The 15,948-nt window shown below is 45.2% G+C and overlaps 1 protein-coding gene across 3 annotated transcripts in view; it reads right to left on the minus strand.

The window, feature by feature from the left end:
- The window catches only part of SETBP1 (SET binding protein 1), a 261,035-nt gene that overhangs the window by 167,362 nt on the left and 77,725 nt on the right, over window positions 1-15,948 (minus strand). The window contains exon 1 of one of the 3 annotated variants that reach the window (XM_035100402.3): window positions 8,243-10,306. The exons of the other annotated variants lie outside the window; for them this stretch is intronic. Coding sequence (XP_034956293.3) covers window positions 8,243-8,248 — 6 coding nt within the window. The 5' untranslated portion in view covers window positions 8,249-10,306. Of the gene's footprint in view, window positions 1-8,242; window positions 10,307-15,948 lie in introns of those variants that run through there. 3 annotated transcript variants of the gene reach the window in all.

The raw sequence follows: 15,948 nt of genomic DNA on the forward strand, positions 1-15,948 counted from the left end.
ATGCGATTATGTCCACTGGACCTCTTTTTAAAACCTCTCTGCCCAGTTCAGAACCTAGATTGCCCCTTCAGCATATAAGGAACATGGGCAATAGTCTCCACCTTCCCAAACATGATATCCTCCAAATATTTTGGACTACAACTCCCATCACCCCCAACCATTAGCTATGCTGGCTGGACCTGCACCAAATCTTGGGGTGCCTCCAGGCTAGAGTTTCATTGTGCAACATGCACTTGGCAAACTAATGCAAGTGGCTTTATTTGGCTTTAGTATGATCTGCGATGCTTCCCCAATGCTAAATTATTGCTGCCTGGAGGGGTGACAGCAGAAGAAAAGCAGGACCAAAATAAACCAGAACATTTGTGGCATAAAAAGGTTATGGGATTCCAGCAGGAAGTTATGGGATTGGAAATGAAGCCGTGTGACTAGTGCAAAACATTTGGCAGGTACAAACAATATCAATAATGGAATCGCGTGTGACTGCACCAATAGCACTGGAAGCACAATTCATCACAAATGTGAAATGTAAAGGATGTCTGGAGGTACCTCTTAAACGATCTGATATAGCACTAGATAGAAAAGCAATGACAAACCTAGACAGCATCTTAAAAAGCAGAGAAATCACCTTGCCGACAAAGGTCCATATAGTAGCAGGTAGGTAGCCGTGTTGGTCTGAGTCGAAACAAAATAAACAAAATTCCTTCAGTAGCATCTTAAAGACCAACTAAGTTTTTATTTTGGTATGAGCTTTCGTCATATAGGTCCATATAGTTAAAGCTCTGGTTTACCCAGTAGTGATGTATAGAAGTGAGAGCTGGACCATAAAGAAGGCTGATCGCCGAAGAATTGATGCTTTTGAATTGTGGTGCTGGAGGAGACTCTTGAGAGTCCCATGGACTGCAAGAAGATCAAACCTATCCATTCTGAAGGAAATCAGCCCGGAGTGCTCACTGGAAGGACAGATCCTGAGGCTGAGGCTCCAATACTTTGGCCACCTCATGAGAAGAAAAGACTCCCTGGAAAAGACCCTGATGTTGGGAAAGATTGAGGGCACTAGGAGAAGGGGACGACAGAGGACGAGATGGTTGGACAGTGTTCTTGAAGCTACCAACATGAGTTTGACCAAACTGCGGGAGGCAGTGCAAGACAGGAGTGCCTGGCGTGCTCTGGTCCATGGGGTCACGAAGAGTCGGACACGACTAAACAACTAAGCAACAACAACAAAGGGCAATGTGGCTTCTCCCACCCACATTTTCACAATCCTGTTGCAGGGGGAAGTATACCTGGAACCAAATATGTTGTTTGTTTGTTTGTTTGTTTTAGAAAAGAAACACTTCGTTTTTTCAAATGAGCGCTTCCATGTTTCCACTCAAAGTGGGCAGCTAAAGCCATTATCTGAATTGGTCTTCCAAAAGACTCATATGCATGATTTTCCATTTCAGCTAAGGGAATGATATAGTGCCTCTGGTTCATACAGAGGGTGTTTCGGCATAACAAGCCCTAATGTGCAAAAAAAAGGTTGGCAGACAAACTAAATGCAGCATGCATTTTTCATTGGGCACAATATGCAAATGGGTGCGGTGTTTACCATAATTAGACAGGACATTAGCACGATTAAGCAAGCGCTGAGGATCAAAGTGGAAAGGAACTCAGGCTCTCTTCTAAAGCCCTTAACTCTAGGCAAAGCTGTCATGTGACCCTTGCCATGTGATCCTCCCAAGGGCTTTCTCACCCCAACCTTCCAGAGAGGCAAACTTTGAATCCAGAAGGAAGGGTGTGCAGCAAACAAAAACACCATCAATGTCTTTAAAGGGCTTTCAATTCAGGGGACATTCTCAGAAGCACAATTTTTCACATTTTCACAGATTACTGTACTTACAATGCTAGAAAGCAAGAAAACAGATCACTGTGGTTCATGATAAGGCTATGACTCCCTTCCCTCCCCGGTTTTCCAGTCCTCAAAAATTAGGTAGGGGTGTGTGTGTGTGTGTGTGTGTGTGTGTGTGTGTGTGTGTATTTTGGCAGGGGGCAAAGTTTCAGGGTGAGCACAAAACTCACCAGAGCTGTCCATGGCTGTTGAATGCCATATTTAAAGTCCATAATATCTGCAATACGTTAAAGTCATGACAACTGAAACATGCAAGCAGGCCATGCATAAGAGCGAAGGATAGCTGGTGAACCTTGTTACACCTGCTCTCAAAATTTGCCCCAGAGCCTAAAACGGGGTCAGTTTTGGCCCCCCAAAAGGGTAGGCAGTTTTGACACACGCTTCTTTTTTTGACTTCTGCCTCTCCCTGTCCCCCAAAAGTGGCCCAGGCTATTCAATAGTTTGGCTGTCAGCAGTTACAAAGCTACAGAGTGAGGGCTGTTTAACAAACGAGGAAGATGTTTTATATTAAGTCAAACTCTTGGGTCTATCTAATCCCATACTGTCTACACTGACTGGCAGCTGCTTTTTGGAGTTGCTGGGGATTGGACATGGGGTTTTCTGCATGCAAAGCAACTGCTCAGCTACAGCCTATTACATGTTTCAGGAAGGGTCACCTCGGATATTGTTAAGAGACGGTTTGCTAAGATCCTTGCAAGAATTTTGCCAGCCACAGCTAATACAGAGTTGCCTCGATAGTTTCCGCCATCAGTTCTGCCCCCCCCCCTTTTTAAAGAGCTTGATAATTTTGGCATCCCTAAAGTCTTCGCTTTCCCAGATTTTCCCCGATGAGCTTGTGAAGTTGTTATGTAAGTTCAATTCCGGCCCACTTTGAAGATTTCGGCAGGTATCCCATCAGGTCCACTGGCTTTATTGTTTTTCATTTGGTTAATAGCTGTACACAACTCTCCCTGATTTGCAAGCTCATCTCTAACTTGTTTTTGTGGAATTTGTGAGAGGACCTCAGCAGCTATGGGGGAGTTGCGGTTAAGGAGATGTTGGTAGTCTGACTTGGCTACAAGTGATCGCCAAAGAAGATTACATGTTTCCCTACATAGAAACCCAAGGAAAAAGGTGAAACATGCATGCATAATGCCCCACACGGAATGCATTCTGTGAACATGTGGCACATTTTAGCGCATGAGTTGCCCATGTTCCAGGCTACCTAGAAGAGCAATATCAATTCCCAGCACCTCTGTCTGAAACCCTGGACAGTTGCTGGTTCAGTACAAAGCAGCTCCCCGTGCTCCTAGTTTTGTCTTTAATATGGGTCTATAATAGTACCGATTAGAATAGCTCTCACAATGGGCTTTGATTTATTTATTTATTATTACGGTCGAGGACCAGTTCATAGAAAAATATAAAAATACAGATAAAAATAAAAATAAAATACTTGAGTCCCTTTTGAAAGAACAGTTTCAGGGAGCATAACGTATATATGACACTTTATGGAACATTTAAAATACATTGTTAATTATATATACGGTACAATGCTGAAAGTTTAACCCTTAAAATAGAAGCTGCAGAAAACGGAGCCTAACTCGCTCGGGTACCATATGTTGGGAAATTCAGACGTACTCGGGAGAAAGTCTATGTCTGCATAGTTGGGCACAGAATCTGGCGGACGCCCTGGTTATCTCCTGGTCTTTGCCTAGCAGGAGCATGTTGTATAATTGCTTTTCCGGGAGGCTTGCTAACCTCACCAGTATGGGATCCAGGATCTCCCTTCGAGCTTCTTCATAGAGGGGGCATCTGAAGAGGAAGTGCTCTGGGCTTCCTATTTCCCCTAGAGGGCATACGCAGAGTCTTTGGGCGTATGAGATTTTTTTGTAAAGCCCCTCCAGCACAGGCGTGGGCAATGCTGCACTTCTGGCAAGTGTAAAAGCCCTTCACCCCGTGCTCCTATGTTTAGCCAGCTCCCTTCCAGTGAAAGCTGCCTCTCAAGCTGCCACTTTGCAGCTGCTCAGCAGAGACCCGAGTCGACCACTGAGTGTTCTGGTAGATCCAGCGCTGCCAGAGGGGCTGTGAGGAATTCAAACAGTCTCTGCATCCATTGCCCTGGGCTGGTTTCACTGCAAAGTCCCCATTTGCACCCTTGTGGTGTCAAAACCACAGCAGATCAGAAGACTGAAGCCGGTGTGAGCTGCGAACAAAATCTGTGAGGTCAGAATTTGGCCCCTGAGAGTGGGGGCTGACTTGAAAGTTGCACCTCGACTCCTTGGCCTCCCGCGAGGTTCTGAGGCAGATGCCTAGCTCTTTCCTCAGCTGCTGGTCTTGAAGGAAGATCCCAGTTAGGTTAGCCTTTTTCTCCCTGCCTGCAGTCAGATCTTCAGAGGCACAGCAGGGGTCTGGTGGAGTCCGACTGTAGCGCTTGAAGGGAGGAGAGCGGAGTCTGTCTGCGGCTCGGAGACTTCTGCTTGCTCACCGAGTGCTTCAAAGCAGCGCCCGGCTGGGTTATGGAAGCGGCAGAAGAGCAAAGGAGGCAGGATACCCGAGGGAGCAGACTCCGGCAGAGGAGCCGGCAACAACAGCATCCCTTCTGTAGTGCAGAGGAGGGCAAAGCGTCCGCTGCAAAGGTAGAAGGAAGTTCATGGACCATCACAAGATCTGCGATAAAGCAGGATGCGGAGAGCCCTGTTTGCAAGTGATATACTGTGTGGCTCTAATCTAGCAAAGCTCATTATCCGGCAAGGTCAGGCATTAGAGATGGAATCAGCTGGGGCAGTGACACTTGCAAACATCAATCACCCGCTACAGGGAAAATGCTGCGGCCTGGCTCTCCTGATCGCCCGTCCTCTGGCCGGGAAACAGGCCCTATTCCTGTGGGGGTTTCCTCCAGTTTATGGCCTAGGCCAAAATTTAATTATTCTCACCCTCTAATCCTGGAATATAAATCTAACTTCATTTCCCCCCCCAGCTTTCTTCTGTGGCTAACAGACCGTCTCCCCCAGGGGCAGAGTGAAAGGAATGCAGTCGCTGGTACTGTAAGGCAGCTTGACTTCATAGAGACAGAAAGCGGCTGCAGAGGAAAGCATACAGGCTCTGGATTTCCAAGGTCCTTTGCATTTCTGCATCACCGGCGGCCATCCAATATCTGGGCTAATTGGTCTTCAAAGCAGCTTTGCAAAATCCAGGTGTGGACGTACAAAACAACGAAGGCCACCACAACACGGTTAAGAACAGGAGCTTCTGTGGCAGACAGGCCTGATCCACTATTCCTGAACTTGCTGGCAGATCAGAAGACAACTCCCAGCTGGGTTGAATGCCTTTCCAGGCTTCGCAATATATTTTCAAGTTCACATAACGTGCCAAAAACAACAACCCCTACTTTACCTATCCTTGTATGCTATGACAGCAGCAAGAATACTCTATGTGCAAAAATGGCAAAATCAGGAGATACCTACTACAGAAGAGTGGCAGATAAAATGGATGGAATATGCCAAATTGGAAAATTTAACTATGGAAATTAGAGGCTGATTTTAAGGAGGAGTGGAAACTTTTGATGAATTATTTAAAGAATTATTGCAGGTAGGATTTGAATGAAGAGCAGCAGTTGAATACTTGTTGGGAGTAAAGTGTGGAAAAGATTAAGGCTTAGAATATTTTTAATATACAGCAAATTTAGAAATTATGGGGGGGGATGTGGAGGGTGCGTTGAATGCGAAATGGGTTGGTATCTAGAAAGCATGTATCAATTTGTAAACTCCTGAAATTTAGAAATAAATCTATTTTAGAAATCTGCTTTACATAAAAGCCATGTACAAAATGTGCATTTTGCTGGTGAATGAACTGAAAAGTGTGCACAAAAGGAGCACAAAAAAGTTACAGCAGGAAGGAACGAGATGCCCTGGGACAGGCCTGCTTGCAACAAGGTGGAACAGGGCAGAGAGGAACTATGGTTGAGAACCAACTCATCCCGAAAAGGAGTATATATGCATATCTCAACAGCATGGGCAGGAAAAGAGCTCCAAGCATCTTTTCCACCTGCTTGGCATCCTCCCTCTAGCAGAGTGGCAATTAGATGGAAAACATCGATGTGATCAGCATGTCTGTACGCATGCAATATTCATGCACACGCCTCAGTAGCCCAGAAACTGCACCGGGGAGGGGGGAGGGGAGCAACTCCCACACTGCCTATACGAAAGGCTCCTCTTCAGATGTCTCTTTGCAGCCATACCTATCACAGCAGCCTGCATTTCAGGTCAGTCCCCACAAACCTATGATACACCCACCCACAAAGGCATATCCGACTCAATTCCCTAGAAATCGCCAAGCCGGTGCATTTGCACAAATCAAAACAGCTTCATTAAAAAATAAAACCTGCCACATTCTGTGACAAGGAAATGTAAGAAGAAGTGGAAGGGGGTGCGGCAAAAGGCTGAGTGAACTTTGTTCTGGGAGCTGCGGGCAATGCCTTGGGGCAACCCCACAGACATGCCAAGTTCCTAGCATTACTCTACAGCTTGGATTTTCGTGCACATATAAAATCACACACACCCTCCAAAGCAGGTGTGCTCCCTTGCAGAGCCATTGACATGCCACCGAGTATACAGACTCTCTTGTCCCTTGAGATGAGCCGGGTTTAAAAAATGCCATAGAATTGCATTAGTCAATCTTCCACATGAAGAAACACATGCTATTTCAACTGAAGACCACTCACCTCTCACACCACCACAATAGCATTGCTGAGTTAGCAATCAAAAGGCAGATAATTTCAAGGAAAAGCTGAAAGAACTGGTTGACGATGAGCATCTAAAGGAAGGGTATATTCCGAGGCCACCGAGACCCCATAACACCGGTCTTGAAAGATCTACAATGGCTCCCAGTACGTTTCCGAGCACAGTTCAAAGTGTTGGTGTTGACCTTTAAAGCCCTAAACGGCCTCGGTCCAGTATACCTGAAGGAGTGTCTCCATCCCCATCGTTCTGCCCGGACACTGAGTTCCAGCACCGAGGGCCTTTTGGCGGTTCCCTCATTGCAAGAAGCCACGTTGCAGGGAACCAGACAGAGGGCCTTCTCGGTGGTGGCGCCTGCCCTGTGGAATGCCCTCCCATCAGATGTCAAAAAGGAAAACAGCTACCAGATTTTTAGAAGACATCTGAAGGCAGCCCTGTTTAGGGAGGCTTTTAATGTTTAAGAAATTAGTGTATTTTAATGTTTCTTTTGGAAGCCGCCCAGAGTGGCTAGGGAAACCCAGCCAGATGGGCGGGGTAAAAATAATAAATTATATTATTATTATTATTATTATTATTATTATTATTATTATTATTATATTGAAAGCAATGTCCAAGGATGGTAGTCAAAAGCCAAGTTGGAGGGACTGTCGTCCACCATAAATAACTGTCTTGCAATGTGCAGCCTTGAGTTGAGTAGGAAAGAGGAGGATTCCGAAATTCTGCTCACTTGAATTTCTTTAGGGATTTCCATTTTCTGAATTCCCTGATCTCGTTTCCAAAATGGAACCAATGTATTAGGACTTCTCCGTGGTTTGATTTTTCCAAACTTCATATGAAGTGTGATGCCTACATGGTTTGCTGAAGCTTTCACTATCCTTGGACTTCTCCTCCTCGCCATTAATGATTGGCATGAGGCACTGATAAAATACTGCAAGAAAGCAATCTTAGATGCAGCCATACAACTGCATCGAGATTCTTTGTGTGCGGTGTTTTACCAATGCGCAGCAGCACATGGGTGGCTCAGTAAAACGCTGCGCAAAATATTTTTCGGTGCATTAGTATTTATAAGAACACTTCAAGGTTGCTTGAATAACTGAACATAAGCATGTAAGAAGAAACTGAAAGGAGAAATTGAGGGGGGTGGAATGATACAGGATGAAAACTTCCAATAAAGGAATGTGAATGTTAGAATCCTGTATTTCCCTATGAATTAAAGTATTTCCCTCTCCTTTGCATATCAGCCTTCCAAAGATTCCCTTCATAGAACAAACCACACATAGGAACCCAGAGCAAAGGAGGGACACCCCACCAAAGGTGGCTGAAAAAAGATGATTTTGGCCACATGGGCCAAACTGTACACTCAAGAAGCATGTGATGTGGGTAATTCTGAGCCATTTTTAAGAGAGGGGGGAATAATGTAGCGGCTAAGAGAGAGAACTGGAACCACAAACCCACCAAGTGGCTTTCACCAAGCTACTATTATCTCAGATTAAGGTCTGACACCTACAGCATAGTGAAAATTATACAGGCCATTGTTGCTCTCCCTACATTATGCTGTATGAAATGCCCAACTCATGCACAGAAGGAACACGACACACTCCAAGGCACTACAGAAACACTAAATATTAATAGCTTGTACCTGCATCAAAATACATAAATCTAGAGGTTCGCAGAGACGTCTCCTCCTCCCTTTGGGTGGAACGAAACACTGGATGCTTTTGCACAATCATGACAGCCGCACTCGAAGTGTGCGAGTGTGAGAAACAGCTACAAGAGCAGCAAGACCCAGGAGAGCGTCTCGGAAGAAACAATGTTCGAAAATCTGACCGGCACATTCTGTCCTGGGTTATTACATGTGATCCTCTCTGTGTACATTACGTTGCGTTCTAAATTTAGCTAAAGTCAATAGCACTCCATTAAGTCAGCTATTGCTGCTGTGGCTGCTGCTTATGAACTCAACAGGGTCCTTCTATTCCCTCTCTCAGCCCACTCATGTCAAAAGTCAGGAGGGAGACAGCAATAAAAGCACTCCTGTATCCACACATAAAGGAGCACATGGCTTTGGCTTGAAAAACTGCCAGCACTGTTTTGAGTCTGTCCTTTTAATGTGGCAGGTTGTTGGGTTTCGGTTTTTGGTTTTTAAACAGGTCTCTCCCCCCCCCAAGTGTCACTAAGAATGCCTTTCTGTTTCTGATGTGTCACTTCTGAATACAGTTAGTACAGTTAAAAAAGCAGAAGGTTGGTCATCTTGCAACCAAATGTGTTCTTCCCCCCACCCCTGCCCCAGGTCAACGCAGTTCTTTTTTTTCCCCACTCTGGTTTTTTACAGATCTAGCAAATGCAAATGGTTATTTTTAGGGCTGTGCAGGGAGGCAAGCAAAGGCTTGTTTGTTTGTTTCCTAAAATTTATAAACTGCTTGATTGTAAAATGACAACAACAACAACAACCCTCAAAGCAGTTTACAAAAATAATAAAACAATAAAATTATCAGTAGAAACAGTTAAAACCAGTAATTTCAGAATGTCTAAAAAAATTAATCAGTGATAAACTAAAAACAGGTAAAAACAAACATCAAGAAAGAAAAAACTTCAAGAAAGAAGATTCCACCTAAACATTAGGAAGAACTTCCTGACAGTAAGAGCTGTCCGGCAGTGGAATTTGCTACCAAGGAGTGTGGTGGAGTCTCCTTCTTTGGAGGTCTTTAAGCAGAGGCTTGACAGGCATATGTCAAGAATGCTTTGATGGTGTTTCCTGCTTGGCAGGGGGTTGGACTGGATGGCCCTTGTGGTCTCTTCCAACTCTATGATTCTATGATTCTGTGATTCTATGATTCTATGATCAACATTCTAGATATCTGTTTGTCTCAACAAAATATTTAGCAGGTGCCAGAAAGAGTACAGTGAAGGTGCCTGCCTGATGTCAATAGGCAAAGTTCCAAAGTATACCTGAAGGAGGGTCTCCACCCCCAATGTTAAGCCTGGACACTGAGGTCCAGCTCCGAGGGCCTTCTGGTGGTTCCCATAGTGCAAGAAGTGAGGTTACAGGGAACCAGGGAGAGGGCCTTCTTGGTAGTGATGCCCGCCCTGTGGAACGCCCTCCCATCAGATGTCAAGGAAATAAACAACTATCTGACTTTTAGAAGACATCTGAAGGCAGCCCTGTTTAGGGAAGTTTTTCATGTTCGATGTTTTATCATGCTTTTAATGTTCTGTTGGGAGCTGCCCAGAGTGGCTGGGGAAACCCAGCCAGATGGGCAGGGTACAAATAAATGAGGGTGGTGATGATTATAGGTGATGCCACATTAAAAGATTGGTTTCTTACAAATGCAGAATGTAAGGTACTCTCATAGGGAAAATGTTCTGAAGCTGCTGAAAGCTTTACATACTAACAGAAACACCTTCAACCTGGCCTGGTTGCAAATTGACGGCCAGTACCGATCTCGTGAGTGCAAGTGTCGGATGCTGGCAAGGCCTTGCTCCTTTCAGAAATCATGCTGCAGCACTCTGCACTAACCGTAGCTTTCAGATAAAGTGCAAGGGAAGCCCCACATACAGCACATTGCAGCAATCCAACATATGAATAATAATATAATAATAATAATTTATTATTTATACCCCGCCCATCTGGCCGGGTTCCCCCAGCTACTCTGGGCGGCTTCCAACAAAACATTAAAATACAGAAATCCATCAAACATTAAAAGCTTCCCTAAACAGGGCTGCCTTAAGATGCCTTCTAAAGGTCTGATAATTGTTGTTCTCTTTGACCTCTGGTGGGAGGGCATTCCACAGGGTGGGCGCCACTACCGAGAAGGCCCTCTGGCTGGTTCCCTGTAACTTAGCTTCTCGTAGCGAGGGAACCGCCAGAAGGCCCTTGGCGCTGGACCTCAGTCTCCGGGCAGAACGATGGGGGAGGAGACGCTCCTTCAGGTATACTGGGCTGAGGCCGTTTAGGGCTTTAAAGGTCAGCACCAACACTTTGAATTGTGCTCATAAACGTACTGGGAGCCAATGTAGGTATTTCAGGACCGGTGTTATGTGGTCTCACCGGCCGCTCCTAGTCATTAGTCTAGCTGCCGCCAGGCTTTCACGGTCCAGGAATGGCCGCAGCTATTGTGGCAATTGTCACTTCTGAACGACACAGGAGAAGATGAGCAAATAGGGCACAAGCTTCCCTTCTTATCACACAAATGCTGATAACCTTTCAAGGAGCTGGGAGGCTATGATTTTTTATGGCTAAGAATATTGTCATTTCAGGAGTTTGACGGCTAAAGAGCATATTATCTTTGAGTGCACCAAGCGGGCGAAAGAGTCCTCTATCATGTTAGACCACTGGTCTTCAACTGGTGATCCAGAACTCATGACCAGGTTGTGGCCTGTTCTAAGGTGCGTCGTAACAACACATCTATCAGCATACAAATATATGGTAAAAGAAGAAGAAGAAGAAAGAAATGGATCCCCAAATGCATGTTCTGGGTTAAAGGTGGGTTTGAAAAGGCTGAAGGGTTAGGCCCTCTTCGCCCCATCTCTGAAGGGATCTCCCTGGGAATAGGCCTCCTGAGCAGAAAACAACAGTGCGAAGATCATCAGGAACAGCTGGAAGCCAAATGTGATGCCAAGAACAGGCACACCCAAGTCTTTCACAGAAGGCCGGGGCTGGCATTAATATCAATTCAGGACATCTGCAGTTTTTGAGCATTTCCAGCAGCCTCGGCGTCTGCAAAATGGCTCTCGTTGGATCCCACCTTTTCCGTTCCTTTAGGAAACTCAACACCTTCCCGTCTGAGCAGGCAAACTTCTTTTTGTGGCCAGACAAGGAAAGAACCCTGATCCATGCCTGTCAGGTAGCCGGTCCTGTTTTTCTAGTTAAGCATTAACATTTAAAGAGATTGGCCTGCAACTGCTCGTTAGTCTGCAGCGCTCTGGCTAATTAATATATCACTAGGAGAGCCGGTCAAAAGGAGGATAGCGCTGAGGAAGTCTGAAAGACATTTCTCAGCCTACAGAGCTAAACCTATCATAATATTTGCTGGGGTAGGAGGGAAGGAAGGAAAGTCTTGCGCAGAAAGGTTTGAGTGTATCCACCTCTGTGTCTCATCACACACACACACACACACACACACACACACACACACACACCAGGCTTCCCTTCTCAAGCTTACTGCCTAAGGCAAGACTAGCCAACACTGACGCTCTCCAGATGTTACTGGACTCTCATTATGGGGCTGGAGACCCACAGAAGCTGAAAGGCACTATGTTGGCTACTCCTGAGCCAAGGGATGCCACAGTTATTGCAATGGCTCTGGGGGGAAGTCAGGGTCACCCAGTTTCAGCAAAGCATATTCAATACCAAACAGAGATCCATTTATGAAGCAAATGTAGCCATTCTGCAAGCCAGGAAGTCTTCCCATAGCCCACTTTCCATCCAATTCAATCTGACCCAGAAGTCAGATTCTCCTTATGTTCTTGTCAAGTTTAGGGGCCCTATCATATTTACTTTCGATCAAGGAAGACAAATGATCAGGGAACTGGATCGAGTGCCCACACTAAGTTGGGCGTCAATCTGACGGGAGCAAATTCCACATTTCATCTAGGTCATTGGGTCTGCCATGAATCTTCACTGGATGCAACAACTAGGAAACCAAATGGAACATCAGCATACCGCAAAAGGCAAATGAAAAGGTCTCAAACATCATTAAGAGTCATTAAAGACACAGAAGAACAGGGCAGTCTTCACCTGGAGCCAAAATATAATGAATAAGTCATGTGTGTCTAGGGAGGAGTTTCCAAAATTTGGATGGCACATCTGAATGACCCTTTCTGCGGCAGATGATTGCCTCACCACTGAAAGCAGATCTCAACTACTAGGTAGGTTTATGTGAAAGAAGGCCAACTTTCAGATACCCAGATTCCCAAGTCTCTAAGAGTATAAGACCAGAATATTGAATTGAGGTCAAAAACAGAAGCACACATCTCACTGAAAGCTGCACACAGCATCTGTATTCAGATGCTCATGCAATTCACCTGCAGGTGTTTCAAGCAAAGATGGCAAAGACACTCCATGGAGCATCTGGGGATATCTGAGACAACAGGGTGGAAAGGTGGAAAACTCCACAGAAATAAAGGGCCAGGTTTCACACACCCTGAAAAGATGTCTAGAGAAACAGAACTTGCATTCTGCTCCAGGTAAGATGCTGAACGCCGAAGGAGCATACGAGATGCTTATGCTGCAAATACATGAAAAGAAAACCGCTTAACAACACAGAGGCTTTCAGCTTCTTCTGGCAATTTGTAGGATTTCTGGAGACGAAAGACATCCTCTGCGCAGGAGCCATCATCATTAGCTGTGCCAAAACCTGAATTCAGATAAAGCAGCCACTAGGAATGTAATCAACTAAATCAGCTAAAAAGCAACACCATGGCAACCACTCGCCAGCTCCATCCCAGGAAAATAGCGACAAGGCTGGCTGGGAATGAACTCCTTTAGTGATGAGAAGTCTTCATCTTGCAAACGGAATCTGCAGATACCGAAGGGGCTTTGGAGAAGGGTTTTGTTTCCCTCGCGTCCTAATCCATGCCACTATAGTGCTGAATAAAGTGTGCTAATGCAGCAAATATCTTTTCTTTCTTATCTTGCACAATTCTGCCAGTTGGAAATTTTGCATAGTTCTGGCTTCCTCTCATCTGAAATACTGGGGAGCTGCATCAGTGCCAATGGCTTGGCTTAGTATAAAGCAGATTCCTATGCAATACAATATAGTTGCTAGTCAGGAGAAGAAGCAAGGAGGCAGATCACCAAAGCCCTGACTGTTGACGCCAGAATGCACTGCCTGCATCCTTTGAAGCCTATCTCACAGCCTTGACATCTAGAAACTTGCTTTTAAAAAGGAAATCAAAGAATTAAAATGGAGATTCTCGAAAAGTGGAATTTGCACCCATCCATCCTTTGCCTTATCAGGGCTCAATTACAAGAGTTCTCTCTCCCTGCATTTTAGCCTTTGTATCGCAGTGACATTAGAATGTCAGAAGAGTCCTGCTGGATCAGGCCATTGGCTCTTCTAGTCCAGCATCCTGTTCTCACAGTGGCAAACCAAGTGCCCCTTTTCCAGGAAGCCTGCAAGCAAGAACTGAGTGCCAAGGTCCTCTCTTCCATCCTGCAATTTCCAGCAACTGATATCCAGAAGCATTGTGGCCTCTGACTGTGGAGACACAGCACAGCCACTGTGCCTTGTAGTCAACAATATTCTTCTCCTCCACAAATTTGTCTAACGCTCTTTTCAAGCCATCACTGCCTCCTGTGGGAGGAAGTTCTATAATTTAAATATATGCCACATCTAGCAAAAAAACAAACAAACCCTGAAGTCAAACCTGAAGACAAATCTGACAGTACTGAAACTGATACAGAGGTACCTCCAAGCTTTGCACTGTGAGATATATGATATATTTTTATTTTTATTTTTGCAGGTGGGCAAGGCTCTGCATAGAAGGTTGTTGAATGCTTCAGTCACACATGGGGTTTGAAGTTTGTGCATCATGGGCAACATCACTGGTGCTAGCCAATCCTTGCCTGTATATTGCATTTCATGTTTTATCGTTCTTTTAAATCGCTTCAGGACTCTTCCTTGCTTGTGTGAAGCAATAAATAAATCTAATAAGCCAAACTTAACTTTAAAAACTGTTTCCTCAAAGGAAGACGCATGGCTATTGTGTTAACAAATGAGCAATAACTATGCCCCACTATTAATCCATGATAACCTGGAAAAGTTTAGGCATTGTGGTTGTGGGTATGTCTCAAAAGCAACAACTGGCTACAGTAGCAACTAAAAGGGGGAGGGATCTCCAATTTTTGCCACAGTCACAATCCATGCAACATTATTGCTAAAAGAAGCAACAGAATCATCACCACACAAACAAGAAACAACACTACCAACGAAAAGAAAAAGGAAGGCATTTTTAGACTAGCAAGTAGTGGACATAAATTTTGGGTTTAGGAATCTCTGCCCCATTTTCACCAAGTGACAAGGGAGAGCTTAGAGAAGCAGATCTGAGCTCCTGATAAGCCTGAGAGATTCAGAGCGAGTCTAAAAGGTATGAAATATCTGAGGCATCTCATCACTCACTAAATAAACAAAACCTTAAAAGGATTATTAGAAAGGGAGGTAGTAAAAGGGAAGGCCCAACAGGTTCGTTCTCTCTCCTCTCTCTCTCCCCCCCTCTCACTCTCTCTCTCTCACACACACCTTCACAAACCAGTCCTGCCTCTGGAATGCGAAATCCTTGTGCACCGGCTGCAAGCAGGACTTATCTGAAAGAAAGGTCACAGAAGGTATGTGTCCGGCACTCACTTTGAAACGCCCTAAAAGGAGAACTCTGCTTCTTTTTTCTTTCTTTCTTTTTTGCTCACATTCTTTCCGGCAGGACAGTCCTCTCTCACTCTCTCACCAGCAGAAGTTTCAGCGAATGTCATAATGCAGTTGGGATTTTCAAAGCACTTTCTACAAAGTCTCCCTTCTAAATTTCACAGCCTTGGAACAGCCATCTCCTAGCTTGGCAACTGGTTAAAACAAGTGGCTTTAAAGCTGGGAGAAGAACCCTGGATATCCTCAGAATGTTATTTAAGGTTACAGAAAGGAGAGGTAAGGTAAAGGTAACGTAAAGGACCCCTGGACAGTTAAGTACAGACAAAGGCGACTATGGGGTTGCAACGCTCATCTCACTTTCAGGCCAAGGGAGCCAGCGTTTGTCCACAGATAGCTTTCCAGGTCATGTGGCCAGCATGACTAAACCACTTCTGGTGCAACGGAACACTGTGATAGAAACCAGAGCACATGGAAATGCTGTTTACCTTCCCGCCACAGTGGTGTCTATTTACCTACCTGCACTGGTGTGCTTTCAAACTACTAGGTTGGCAGGAGCTGGGAAAGAGCAATAGGAGCTCACTCTGTCGTGGGGATTCGAACTGCCAACCTTCCGATCAGCAAGCCCAAGAGGCTCCATGGTTTAGACCACAGCGCCACCCACTCCCGGCATGTTGGATTAGGTCTGGGGAGAACCAAGGTTAAGATCTTAGTTACCAGCCGGGATTCTTGAGGCCTTTGAGGGGAACGTCTACCATGTCTTCTGGCAACTCCAGGGATTCCCTAGCACAGGGGTCCCCAAACTGAGGCCCGGGGGCTGGATGCGGCCCAATCGCCTTCTAAATCCGGCCTGTGGACGGTCCGGGAACCAGCATGTTTTTTTATGAGTAGAAGGTGTCCTTTTATTTAAAATGCATCTCTGGGTTATTTGGGGGGCATAGGAATTCATTCATTATTATTTTTTTCAAAATATAGCCTGGCCCCCCAAAAG

This window comes from Zootoca vivipara, chromosome 10 (genome assembly GCF_965207765.1).
Source record: "Zootoca vivipara chromosome 10, rZooViv2.hap1.1, whole genome shotgun sequence".
Lineage (NCBI taxonomy): Eukaryota > Metazoa > Chordata > Lepidosauria > Squamata > Lacertidae > Zootoca > Zootoca vivipara.